This window comes from Amblyomma mixtum, chromosome 1, assembly GCF_055824585.1.
Source record: "Amblyomma mixtum isolate Tamu chromosome 1, ASM5582458v1, whole genome shotgun sequence".
Lineage (NCBI taxonomy): Eukaryota > Metazoa > Arthropoda > Arachnida > Ixodida > Ixodidae > Amblyomma > Amblyomma mixtum.
The window spans coordinates 49,978,814-49,992,316 of record NC_143012.1 but is presented as its reverse complement, the minus strand read 5'-3'; the positions used below and the strand labels follow the sequence as shown (position 1 = coordinate 49,992,316).

Below are 13,503 nucleotides of genomic sequence, written 5' to 3'. Positions count from 1 at the left end.
AGAGAAAGCACGCCTAAACATGTCATAATAACTGTATACTGCTTTGGGGAAATACCACCAAGTCAAACATCAATAAACTTGCCTTAATACAAAAACGGGTCATCCGCATTATTGAAAACACATCATTTTTAGAACACACAGGACCCCTTTTTCTCAAACATCGCATTCTAAAAGTGGAAGATATGTACTCTTATAACCTGTTAAGTAAGTACAAGAATGCAATACAAGGAAAATCTGAGACATTTCTGACCTTAGCTAGACTACAAAAACCAACAAATACCTATTCATTTCGCTATCAGTCACCATGGCTCATTCCATTTTCCCGTACAATGTACGGAAAACAACGACTAAAACACGCCATACCGCATGCGCTCAATGAACTGGACGAAAAACAAATAGACATTCTGCAAATGTCGCACAAGGGAATTTATAAAATTTTTCTTTAACCTGTACCACGGATTCCTCTTTTTTCTTTTAATCTTGTTTCAAGTCCCTACTGGAAAAAACCGCATATATGGACTCCATACAATACGGATTTCCATATATACGCACTTATTGGAATACGGAATTCCATATCATACGGAAATAATATGGACTTCCGCATTATATGGAGAGCCTTATATGATACGGAATCCTTACGACTTCGTATTATACGGACTGTACGGAATTCTCTGCTGAACCGTATGATGCAGAAATGATACGGAATAAGCCGCCATGGTGCCGCAGTAGTTATGGCACTCGCCAGCTTACTTGAAGGATGCGGGTTCGATCCCAGCTGCAGTGGTCGCGTTTTGATGAAGGCAAAGTTGTGGAGACCCATCATGCAATATATCAAAATGTTACAGAACCCCAGGTGGCCGAAATTTCTGGAGCCCTTCACTATATGGCATCCCTCATAGCAAGAGTCACTTCTCTGTGCTTTCCATGCAAAAATAATAGAGAAATGCATTTAATCAAGAAAAGCAACTGGTGCACAATTATTAAAACATATTGCATAATTACACTGTTGCACACATTGTGACTTGTACTATGAACAATGTCAATGTCATTTGCTTATGAAATGCTTGTTTTTTAAATGTGTTGCATTTTCAAAACCATAATCTCGCACTTTTGGTTTTGAAAACGAATGTGCAGGAAACACAGGAGCCAATATGAAGTGAAGATGAGAAAAAAAAGCTTTACTTTTTCACCGTTTCAATACCTTCAGCATATCAGCCAGGTGCCTGTTCACACTGGCACGTCTCTTCGTGCTAGGGATGTCACTTGGGTGATTCCCAAGATGTTGTTCAAAAGCACCTGAAAAAAATAAAATAAAAGGAGAGACAAAAAGTAGTTTTGGGGCAATATCTCCAACTCTAAAAGCACGTTCAATGCTTGGAAAGAACAATTTACACCTAAAATGCTTTCAGGCTAATTTAATTGCGCACCTCTGTCAGCCAACCATCAACCTCCCTAGTGTCAACTAATGAGGCAAGCCAGGCAGTAGAACTACTCCAGCAGTACTTCCAGCAAGAGGGTTGCTCAGAGCACATGTGCAGCCTAACCATGATGAATGACTATTTGGTGAAGCGGTGGCATACCAACCTAAAGCAAACTACCTTGCACAGCTTTTTTGGGGGGGTCACAACCCTTAAATGAAACTGCCAATAAATGAAACAGTTTTCCTTGTCCCCATCGAGTTTTGTTTAGAGGGAGTCCACTGTAGTGCCCACTGGAGAGCATGTGAAAACTAATCTGCTATACAGATCTGGAGGCACATTTTCAAGTGGTTGACTTGGTGAAACAGCTATCACTGGCACACATCTCTACAAGGTAGCCACTCCTAGTCAGTGAACCTGAGAGCCAACCACTCTAGCACATGACCCCTGGTTGAAAACATATGAGTGGTGTTGTGCACACCACAGGTGCTGTGCCTTCTGACACACCATGTTGCCGTATCACTGGAGCATACTCCAAACGAGCTACATGCAGTTCAGTTGAGCAATTTGAACATGCTGCCGATACTTTGCACTAACCCAAAACCACATTATGATTCATGTTTGCCATGTCAGCAATAAAGCTTATCCACCAACCAGGTTTGCCTTGCATACAAAGCTACTGTGCTTGCAACTCACAAACCACACAAACGCAGCAGCCTGAGCAGTGCGCACAAACATCACAGTGCACTACTCAATTTCAGGTCATGCAATATGGGCACAATACAATTCAGCCCTTTTGCCATACCCACAGTTTGCACATCCACCTGCAAGTCTAATTCAAGAAAACTAAGCTTAATTATGACAGAAAAGCACGCACTTTTCAGAGCATCAAGCTTCATTGGTGTCAGTGCCTTCTTTTCGGTGGTCTCAGGGCCGCCCTCTTTATGCAGGTAGCGGCGGCAAGGGGCTCCAGTGACGCTCCTGTTGTACAGGTTCTGGATGCCCCAAATTGCCTTCGCTGCTTCCCGCACAAAGAGGCTATCCTTCGGTTGGTCCATGAGGTGCTGCCACTTGTCAGACGGGATCTGGACACCAGGCCCAATAAGTACCTGCATGGCCAAAGAAAAGAGTGCTATGTGCAGTAACTCCCCAATGCCGACATGTTTCACCTGAATCAAGAGATTAGATGACAGAAATGATACTTCCAAATCAGAAATTTTGCATCTGCATGATGAAGCTGCAGTTTGAAACTTTATGAAAGCACCCCTGTAGTACACCATGTACACCCTACGGGTGTTCCCATGTCATCTAGACATTAGAACACAAATAGCAGAAGCACGCATAAAAGTAAATGCCGTTTGTACCCCTAGCAGTGTTCTTCCTTAGCAACATTAAGTTCCCAAATATCATTTACACTTTAAGACACCAAGACCTCAGACACATGAGGGATAATTATAGCATATATGCTCACGAAATAATACTTGAAGTTTTAGTAATTTGGTACCACTCAAGATGCTATACATTTGCAAAAAGCTGCAAAAAGAATGCAGCATAAAACACAAGGCTACCCTTTAAGGACGCAATTCAAAACATGGAAAATATGCAAGGCCTAAGTAATTATTTACCATGCAATGCGAGAAACTGGCAAAAAGATGTGATAGCTAGGTATACCATCAGTGCCTAAAACAGGCATAAAAACTACCAATTTTTTATTCCCTACAGGATATTAAAGGAATGAAACATCGGTACATTTCACCATGTGTCACTGTTAACTACCTAAAAAATATTCAATGGCCATTACACTCATTCCAGGAGAATACTGGAAGGGAAAACATTTTTTTTTCCAAGTGCACTGTAAAATCTTTGTAAAAAGAATACTTTACCAGGATTCGCTTTTTTTGGATTGAGATACTAATTGCAGACTGGTGCGGCCCTTGACCTAGGCATGATTATCCAACTACTATCAATAAACTCTTGGCCCAAAACAGAAAACATTGTCTTGCGTACATCAATACTCCATAAGCACCTTGAGTTTGATGTTACAAAGCAAGAGCTTCCTTGTTTGCCAAGCTAAAAAATTTATCTCGACTGCATTCTTCAATGTACAAGCCGACCCCAGGTATATCGATCCTGCGTCTTTTGAGTCAGCAGCTGAGCACCATAACTATTGAGCCAGCACGGTGGCTGTTTTATCATCATCATTTATTTTACCCTTAAAGGCCTCTGTTGAGGCATTACATAAGGGGGTGGGGGGACAAAGCAAATACATTTTAAGCAAATAATTTTAAAATAAACTAAAAGCTTAATACATTCTTGTACACTAAACCACAACGCGCTCCGATTAATGGCCATTTCAGCCCACAGTGTTAGACACTCCTCACTTGAAATGCACAAAACCGCAGCGCATTTTTCATCCGATATACTTATTACAATGCAAACTGTTTTTGGCAATTTTTTGGCGGGGGACTTAAGTCAACATTCGAATTTGATTGGAGATTTTTCTATTTTGCATCTCCATTAACGAGGTTTTACTGTACACAATGGTGGATGGCATGGAGAACGCACTTTGTACAGCACTAAACATCACTGAACTTTCAGTACAGATATGCATGACCCGAATGAAGAGAGGCGCTCAGATATGGTGCCAGTAGTTCGACCGCGGACAAAACGTCGTCAGTTTCGACATCTGCTCCTTCAGGTGAGCACTGTGTTGAAGGCGTCTACGAGGGTGGCCCCTTTGTAAGTGCTGAACACGCGGGAACATGCAGCCGTGTACCGGCGCAGCCGTCGTCCAGTGCCAGCAGTTCGACAGCGAACACAGGGCCATCTCTCTCGACACCTGCTCCTTCCGACGGGCGCAGTGCTGAAAGCATCGATGAGGGCACCCTTGAAAGTGGCACTGAACACGTGAAGGAATGCGATCGTGTACTGGCGCAGCCGTCGTCCGGTGTGAATACTCCTGTTTCAGGCTACAGAACCGAAGTGGCCAATGAGGGCATCCCCGGGACTGAGCGCACAGGAGAACCAGTTGAACCTACTTCTGAACCGCGTCATCCGTCGCCATCGAGCTCCAGATCTACACTTTCAGGTGACTATGCTGAATGGTCTGATGAGGACATCCCAACTCATGAAAGTGACAGTGAACACCTAGAGGACGACGACACAAGTGGCAGTGAATCTGAGGAGGAAGCCGAAAGCCTAGATTCACTTTTGGATGAAAATGAGCTCCTGGCACCTGGCTTTGCTGACTTAGATTCAGCAACGTTACCTGGCTCTACGACAACCAAGGCAGCTGCAATTGTAATGATCATGGCCTTTGTTGTTGCTCATGGGCTTACTTGGGTTGCTTTGGATGATCTGCTGGCTCTCATTGATGGCCTTTTTGGCTTTAGAGGAAATGTGCTCCCGCGATCAAAACACTTGTTCAGGAAGCTATGGGCTTCAAGAGCAAAGCGGGTCGCCAAGCATTTTTTTTACTGCAGCGTCTGTGGCAACCTGCTCAAGCCAGTGAGTGGGACATCCAAAATGAAGTGCTCTGCCTGTGTCCTGGCAACTGATGTGAGATCACTCAAGGCGAAGGGGAATTTTTTTGTTATTATGGATTTAAAGGAGCAGCTGAAGACTTTGATAGCAAGAACAAAAGCTGCTCTCTACAGCAACCTTGTCAATCTGAAAGAAGATGCTGAAAGATCAACAACGACCCTGAGAGACATCACAAGTGGCAGCATTTGCAGGGAGCTACGCCAGAGTAATCAGCTGAACTGGATGGACCTGACGCTAACTGTCAACACAGATGGAAGCCCCGTCTTCAAATCCTCTTCATCATCAGTGTGGCCCATACAGTTTTTGGTTAACGAGCTGCCACCCAGTCTCAGGATGAAAAACTGTTTGGTTGGTGGCCTTTGGTTTGGAAGGCACCCTGATATGACCCTGTTCATGACGAAATTTGTCGATGAAGTGAACAGAGTGGGTCGTGTTATCTGGGAACAAGCTTCCACGACAATGAGATCAGCAGTGTATGCTGTATGCTGTTGTGTAGATGCTCCTGCTCGGGCTGCCGTTAGCAACATGGTGCAATTCAACGGAATGTTTGGCTGCCCCTGGTGCTACGCCTGTGGAGAACACCTCGAAGGTAAAGTACTCTGATAAGTTCGATGTATTTATTAGGCCACCTGTTGTTATACGAGTATGTTGTTAAATAAAGTCTAAGTAATTCTCTCCCTTGCCTTGCAAGAAGATTGCATATCTTCTGGCAGCAGAACTTTCGCATCAGGAGTGCACATATTAAGTATAGAATTTGCTATAGGTGTAATGGGCATTTTATCTTAAGAAATTGAAGATATAGAGTTTATGCACAATTTGTTTACAGCATAACGGGCAGTTCTGTGCTAATGTTATGCCCTGCACCTTTGACCCTACCCTGAATGCGAGTCTTTTCTTCTAGGTTAGCCAATCCACTGAATGCCTTTTCATACTTCTGCTGCCCTCACAAGGCAAATATATTGCACATAAACTTCATTCATTCATTTCTTTGAGTTCTCGAAACTTGTCAAAGGGTTTGCCTTTGGTAAATTCTCTCCTTTGCCTTTGCAGCAGTTCTTCATAGCCAACATGAAGACATGTAGATATTGAGAAGACATGGCGAAAGACCTACTTAGTCTTTACTCATAGCTTTTGATTTTATGCTAAAGCTAATGCACTGTACATGCTCGTGTACTTTTAACGTTAACAAGTATGCGTCGTATGTCGGGTACATGCAAACTGATGAGCTCGTGCAGGCAGTTTTCATTGTTCTTCAGCTTCTTGCACAGGCAAAATAAAATGGCCATTGCTGTCGTCATGCTGTGCGGAGCTGTGACTGAACTGTAATCGTGTTTTTGAGTTCACCTTAGAAGGGAAGACTCTTAGGCTGTTTTTGTATAACTGTCAGCTTTTGGAAGCTGTTAGTATCGAAGATGTGCTGCTGAAAATTACGGTATGTTTGGGCCCGTAAATTTTCAGGAAAAAATATATACTAGTGGTAGCCTTAGTTTGTTGGTGACAGTAGTGTATCAGTGGGAAATGTTCTCTTGCTATATTATTTGGTTTGGTTTATTGGGGTTTAACGTCCCAAAGCGACTGAGGCTATGAGAGACGCCGTAGAGGGGGGCTCCGGAAATTTCGACCACCTGGGGTTCCTTAACATGCACTGACATCGCACAGCACACGGGCCTCTAGAATTTCGCCTTCAAGAAATTCAGCCACCGCGGCCGGGATCGAACCCGCGTCTTTCATGTCAGCAGCCGAGCGCCGTAATCACTGAGCCACCGCGGCGGGGCTGAACCCTGCTTACCCCACAAGTCACTTGTATTTTCTGCGATGTTGTAAAATCAAAGTCTGTTTATTTCAGGTGGGCAGCGATACATGCAAGCCACGGTGAATGATGAGCGGACACCAAAGGGAATGCTTCGAGAAATGAAGCTTGCTCTCGAAGTCAACGAAGCAGTAAATGGAGTGAAGGGGCCATCGCCACTTGCTCACTTGAAGCACTTCAATGTGGTCTTTGGGCAGACAGTGGAGTACATGCACTGCGTGCTCCTTGGCGTCACCAGGTGCCTCACTGATAACTGGCTTGACTCTTGCAACAGCCAAGAACCCTTCTACATAGGTTGGTATTACTGTACTAATTCGTGTTACGCATACATACAAGCTTCTCAGTTTTGAGGGGTGTGATACGCACCAACGGTGGTAGTTCGGCCTCCTTGTCATTGTTGATGCATGGTATTGATGGAGCATTGAAGCTAGCACAGCACATGTGCATGCAGAGCTTGTGAACTCTAGTGTCCACACTCTGCCTATACACAGTATCTGTGCGGAAAGCAGCCAGCCAGTTGGGCAGGCAGTGCCTGTCACGTGACTGATGGGGCCAGCAGGGCATACGGCATGATTGGCATTCAAATTTCCCAAATTGCTGTCATTAGTAGTTCAGCAAACGTGCATACATTATATCTTTTGTTAGTGCTGCCCCTGGCTTGCACCTCTCATGCCTTTCCTTCCACAGTTGCTTCACTCTTTCCTTCTTTTGCCTAGCTGGAATACACACATATTCTGATTGACATTGAACCCCCCGTAAGAGCGTGCTTGGTTGGTGGTTACGTACTCTGAATGCGGCTTTTTCTAATTTTTTGGGTTGCCACTTTCGAGGTATGGGGTAGGGGGTGTCACAGATGTCTTGCAGCTCTTTTGTTGCGGCAAGCATGAGTTTGACAAGTGTCGCTAGTTTACAGCACCTCCTTGTTCACTGTGAGTGGGGCAGCCATGGTTGTTTGTTTTATCTTGGACGAAATGACACTGCCATCATACATGTTTTAATGGTAGCACTGGCCTCTGATAGGCAAGCGCTCGCTATAACTGTAATCATTATAAGTGGGCTCAACTAGTTATGTCTGATGGTCAAGCATTAACTGCAGTACATCTGCTCTTAGGATTCCTGAACTAAATACCTGTTGTTATCAGGAAGCAAGGTCATTAGGGTAGGCATACCTTTATGATTTGTTCCCAACATGAATGCTTCAGCTTCGTGCTATCTTCATTCTTATGGCACACAGCAACAACATTGCATTCAAAAAGCCACAGGCTCAGTTTGGAATATGCTGCTGTTTAATGGTTTGCAAGCGGTGTTGTTTGGCTGGCTCATTCAATTACTTGCATTTAAATTGCACATCTCTTCCTTTTTGCTTCAGGGCGCCCGACAACATTGGAGCAGCTTGACAACAGGTTGCTTGCCATCAAGCCCCCACACTGCTTCACAAGGCTGCCACGTTCGATTAAAGAACGCTGCCATTGGAAGGCAAGCGAGTGGCGGCACTGGCTGCTGTTTTATGCTGTGCCATGTTGTTTAGGCATTCTTCCCCAGCGGCATTTAAATCATTTCATGCTGCTTGTGGAAGCAGTCTTCACACTTCTTTTGGAAGAGTTGACTGAGGAACAGCTGCATCATGCTGGTAAGTTTATACATTTTATTGGCTGTAAAATTGTATTGCATTTATAATGCTACAAAAATGCATTGAACTGCAAATTGCACGTATGTAAGCATTCACAGCGAATTGTACATATGAGAAAGGGAAGTTGTGAAACATGTTTGGCAGCATGACTTCAAATGTACAGTAACTGTGTTAGAATGATAGAGAATGATAGAATAGAGGTGGAATGATATTATGTAAATGGGAGCTATACATAAAGCATGGACCACTCAGCATGTACCACTCGCACATGTCTCACATAAAGTTTGATATAGTAGTAGCGCTCAAAACAGGGACGACAAGATAGAAGAAGATAACACAAGCGCTAGCGCCTGTGTTGTCTTCTTCTATCCTGTCGTTCCTGTTTTTAGTGCTACTGCTTTGTCCTTCCAGTGTAAACACCAACTAGTCCACTGCTTTAAATCACGTAAAGCTGTCATGACTGAGAGTCTATCATCATCATGAATGAATGCACAAACTTTGTTGAGAAGCTCATTCACAAATACAAGTTCTTTGCCGCATGTTCCCCAAAAATATTCAAAGGAGGAATTATTCATCAGTGTTAACTTCCATAGGACGTAACCATGTTATTTTGATGGAATTGCTACTGACCTTCAGCCACTTTTTAGTTTGGTAAACATTAAGATGAGAAACTGGAACCCACCTGGTTTCAAGAAAGAAGATGAAGCTGCTGAAATAAGGGTCCCTTCTTACCTCAAGACTTTTCTTGATAAAAGTGCTGTCTGAATTTCAGAACTCATCCGAGGTCAGGGGGCATTGAACAAAGCTTGCTATTGAACTTAGACTAGTGCTGAAGTTTAAGTTTCTGGAAGTGGGCACAAGGTTATGGTAGGGATTGTGCTGATGCCGCGTTTCCTGATGTTGATGGGATGAAATTGCCAGTTCGAGTAAAGCAGCATATTGATTTAGCAAGTTCGAACTAATGAGCTTTTACTCTATATGATATAAAATTGCTTGAAAATGGTGACATCACAATCCTTTTACCATGCACGCTGTGGCAGTTCCTCTTCAGAAGCAAAAAAAAATAGGCACTCAAATGAATATTAATATGCCTTATACAGTGCAACTAAGCAAGTCTAGCAGTTTTGATTTTGCTTCATTTGTTAGGTATTGCAAGAAATGTTTTGTAAATGGTAAAGCACGCCGATTTGTTGGAACAGTGGTGTGATAGAGCGCAATCACAAGGAAACACAAGATTAGGTTTTGTGCGGAAATCTTTCACAGTGAGCATGGCTGCTCTTTTGTGCAGGTCGCTTGCTGCAAGAGTTTGTGTCCAGGACAAGAACACTCTACGGCCCACGTATGATGACTTTTAATGTGCACCAGCTGCTTCATCTTGTGACAGCTGCAAAAAACTTTGGGCCTTTGTGGGGGCACAGCGCATTTGTCTTTGAAAGTGGAAACGGCAGACTTGTGAAGACCATAACTGGTGCAAAAGGGATACCAAACCAGGTTGTGGAACGCGCGGTGATGCTGCAACAACTGCAGCTCATGACGACACTGCACATTTTCGAAAGAAAAGTGCAGGAATTCACCAATGCCCTACTGGCTAAGCCTTTAATTGCTGCTGCTACGCATATTGATGGCGCATGTCTATTGGGCTATTCCAACCGCACGCCTAGCCTGTCAGCGGAGGAGACCAATGCCCTGAATGCTATGTTCAGTCGTGTCATTGCTGTAAATGAACACTTTCGTTTTGCTTTTAAGGGAACAGTGTTGCACAGCAGAATGTACAGAAAAGCGAAAAAAACCAACAGCACAGCAGTGAAAGCATTAGACAATGACTACTTTGTCATTGACAGGATTTTTGAAATAATTCACGACTCTTGTGAAGCCACTAGTGCTGTTTTTTTTTGTAAGAAACTGGTTTGTATAGATAGCACACACAGGCTCCCAGGACATATTAGCGAGTGTTTTTTGTCTTTTATGACTACTCCTTCTGTTTTGAAATTGAGTGACATCCTTGCACCATGCCTTCTGATTGAATTACCAGCTGATGATACAGCGTATATATGTGATTTGCCAAACCTTATTGAGCGTGACTGACATCTCAGCTAAAAGAAAGCGACCAATAGAACATGACAAAAGCTGGCCAGAACCAAGAACCTCTTTCAGTGCAGTGGTACAAAACGCAACGTACAAATATGATTGATGAATTTTAAATGAAAAAGCAAAACTGTGGGCTATTGACGGTTGCTTCTGGGGGGCTATGGAGTAACTTCAACCACCTGGGGATTTTTAACATGCACCGACATCGTAGAATGCATAGACAATTTTGCATTTTGGCCTTATTAAAATGCAGCCACTATGGTTCTGATTAGACCCACGGCCTTGGGAATATCATCATCATCAGCCTGACTACGCCCACTGCAGGGCAAAGGCCTCTCCCATGTCTCTCCAATTAACCCTGTCCTTCGCCAGTTGCGGCCACCGTATTCCCCGCAAACTTCTTAATCTCATCCGCTGACCTAACTTTCTGCCGCCCCCTGCTAGCTTGCCTTCTCTTGGAATCCATTCCATTACCCTTAAGTATCTAAGTACCAGCAGTTATCTTCGACTGAATTTCATATTCACCAAGCCGCCGTTGCAGTTAAAAAATAAAGAAGGAAAGGATTGATGATGATGGATTTTTACAGCGCAAGACAATCTGTGGCCAAATAGAGCCATGTCAAAAGGTTTTTTTTTCTACTCAAGGTGGGGTCAAAGACCCATTTGCCAAGTATTTCATCTTAATTAAGTCGAGCACCAGACCAGGAGAATTCTTGTACCCATTGTATCACCGATGGGCAGCACTGGGGATGAAACCCCGCACCTTCCGCATGTGAATCAGATGCTGAGACCACTAAGCCACCGCTGCAGTAAAGAAAGAAAGGAAAGGACAGTTGCTGGTGTACAAAATGTCTTCCGGTTACAGTAGTGTTTTCTTCGTCAAACTAGCTTCGGAGAACATTTGGCCTGGTGAAGGAAAAGTGGTGGGTAGGCTAAAATCAGGTGATAGGTTAAATAGGCAAGTATTTGTGTGCCATGTAGTGTGGCTATGGTTTATTGGGTGCAGTTACACTCAGTAAAGTTTGAAACTTGCCAGACGTCCAAGCTTACTTTCAGTAAAATGTGGGAGCCTAGTGGGGTTGAATAATTAGGCATCTAGCTTCTAATTCAAAAGGTTGAGCTCTATGTCATGGTGCATTCAGTTGCTGTAAAGTGCAGGCTGCTGTACTGTTTCACAAGAAGGTTGAAGATCCTAATGGCCAGTTATACCTCTGTTTTGAAACTAAAGTGTTGAGAGGAATGGCCATTGTAATAATGCGAGTCCGTGGAAGCAGAAGCATTTTCTAATTCTTTGTATCCTATCTGATGGTACACTCCAAAGAGTACATTAGCTACCTAAATTTTGTGCTGTTTAAACTTTTCTGTGCTTTAATTTCTTTTCAATCTTTTGTATCACTGAACTGCAATATGATGGGACCTCATACCGGTTTGTTTTTTGGGATTTTTCGCTTGTGTTGTATGTGTGTGCAATGTGGTTCATGCGCTTTTCATTTTTGTATGTTATGTCCTCTATTTAATTAACCAAATATTGTTTATATGCTTCATACATCTTCTCAGCACTTGGCCTTCCGTGCTTCTGAACTCTGTTTGTGCAAATTGTGCTGGTACGACATTTCTGGTCCAGTGACTGAAGATGAAGTATATATTCTTGGTTACATCAAGAAATGCATTAAAAAAACATGCTTGGTTCTGTGTAACGTGTTAAAATGTATTAGTCCATATTTCTGTGATATGTATGTGCTACCTATCTGATGTTGATTTTTATTTTGTCCCTTGTTGATGTTGATTTTTCCCAACTTTTGGTTCTCTGCATATGTCAGAGTTAGCTATTGCGTACTCGTCTGCTGGCGTTGTTGGGCCGAGTCCCTGAAGCTATTGGTAGCTTTGACATGCCCACTTCTGGGACTCTGTATTCTTTTCGTGAAATAAAACAAACATTTTGTTCCCTTGCATATGTCAAAGTTGGCTATTGCACACCCGTCTGCTGACTTTGCCAGGCATAGTCCCTCAAGCCATTGATGGCTTTGACATGCCCGCTTCTGGAACTTTGTATTCTTTTCGTACAATAAAACAAACATTATTATTATTATTATTATTATGTATTCGGTGATTACTGTTTACGCCTTGTATGTAATCTGTTGCTTTCCAGTGTTGGGGCTTGCCATTATCATGACTAACTGTCCTGTGACGTGACAAAAGGAATGTATTATACATAATTACACCGTGACGGCTGAACTGCAGGTAGGCCATATACCTAACGGTTAGTAATGACTGCTAAATGCTGAGGTAGCACAACTGTACTGCTACGGACTATGACTGGTTCAACATAATGGAAACCGCGTCTGTGTTGTCTATCTCATAATCCTGCCCTCGTGCGCTGCTGTTTTCCACAATTGAACCCTGAAGGTTTTCCTGAAAGGGGCTGTTTAATTTGAAACAAGCAGGTGCACTGATCAACTCCAGCCTTCTATGGATATTTACCAGAATGGTGAAGGGCCTGCAAATATGGCTCAGCTACTGAGGTGTCTACTGGTTCCATACAACGTTGGGACTGTTTCTTGGCAGTTTTGTAAGAATCAATTAAGTGCTTTCTTTTGAGTATTTTGCGTTCCACATTGATTTACAGCAATTTCTGCTGAAATGCGTTCGGCCTAATTGTTTCCCGTAATAATGTATATCGAACAACAGAGCATATATATATGTATTTGCGAGTGCCTTCGTAGTGCGGACCCTCGTGGCACCCGTTTGTAGTCTCTCCTCTCTGTTCGCAGTCTTTAATGTGCATAGTATTCGAAAAGGTTCTTTTCCCTGCGGGCTCTTCGAAGATTCAGTTCTCACGCGATGTAGACGAAAGGCCTTCATAGGTTCCTCGACCACAGGCGTACGCGGGAATACGCTGCTCCCCGTACATGCTGAATACCCGCTGCCGGATCAAGTGTCGCTTCTGCCCGCGGCAGCGCATTATTCAGCAGCTGCCGTTGAACCGCGCTTCTTCGCCGTCTTCCCGGCGCCGG

General features: G+C 43.5%; 2 protein-coding genes across 2 annotated transcripts; one reads left to right on the top strand and one right to left on the bottom strand.

The window, feature by feature from the left end:
* Positions 1-1,113: 1,113 nt before the first annotated feature.
* On the bottom strand, positions 1,114-2,627 carry LOC149366299 (BEN domain-containing protein 5-like). Its single transcript, XM_089555986.1, has 2 exons — positions 2,296-2,627; positions 1,114-1,296 (listed from the first exon to the last, which is right to left on the bottom strand). Exons 1-2 carry the CDS (start codon positions 2,531-2,533, stop codon positions 1,187-1,189), a joined length of 348 nt encoding a protein of 115 aa, XP_089412112.1. The 5' UTR covers positions 2,534-2,627; the 3' UTR covers positions 1,114-1,186.
* A 1,331-nt stretch (positions 2,628-3,958) lies between these two features.
* Positions 3,959-12,033, top strand: LOC149366298 (uncharacterized). Its single transcript, XM_089570139.1, has 5 exons — positions 3,959-3,986; positions 4,117-5,550; positions 6,808-7,065; positions 8,141-8,401; positions 9,690-12,033. Exons 1-5 carry the CDS (start codon positions 3,959-3,961, stop codon positions 10,484-10,486), a joined length of 2,778 nt encoding a protein of 925 aa, XP_089426265.1. The 3' UTR covers positions 10,487-12,033.
* The last annotated feature ends 1,470 nt before the right edge of the window (positions 12,034-13,503 follow it).

Coding starts and splice junctions, on each gene's coding strand:
- LOC149366298 (XM_089570139.1), top strand. CDS start 3,959: ATGGTGGATGGCATGGAGAACGCACTTT. Junction 3,987..4,116: donor TGGCATGGAGAACGCACTTT/GTACAGCACTAA, acceptor CTGCTCCTTCAG/GTGAGCACTGTGTTGAAGGC. Junction 8,402..9,689: donor GGAACAGCTGCATCATGCTG/GTAAGTTTATAC, acceptor TCTTTTGTGCAG/GTCGCTTGCTGCAAGAGTTT.
- LOC149366299 (XM_089555986.1), bottom strand. CDS start 2,533: ATGCAGGTACTTATTGGGCCTGGTGTCCAGATCCCGTCTGACAAGTGG. Junction 1,297..2,295: donor GAAGCTTGATGCTCTGAAAA/GTGCGTGCTTTT, acceptor TATTTTTTTCAG/GTGCTTTTGAACAACATCTT.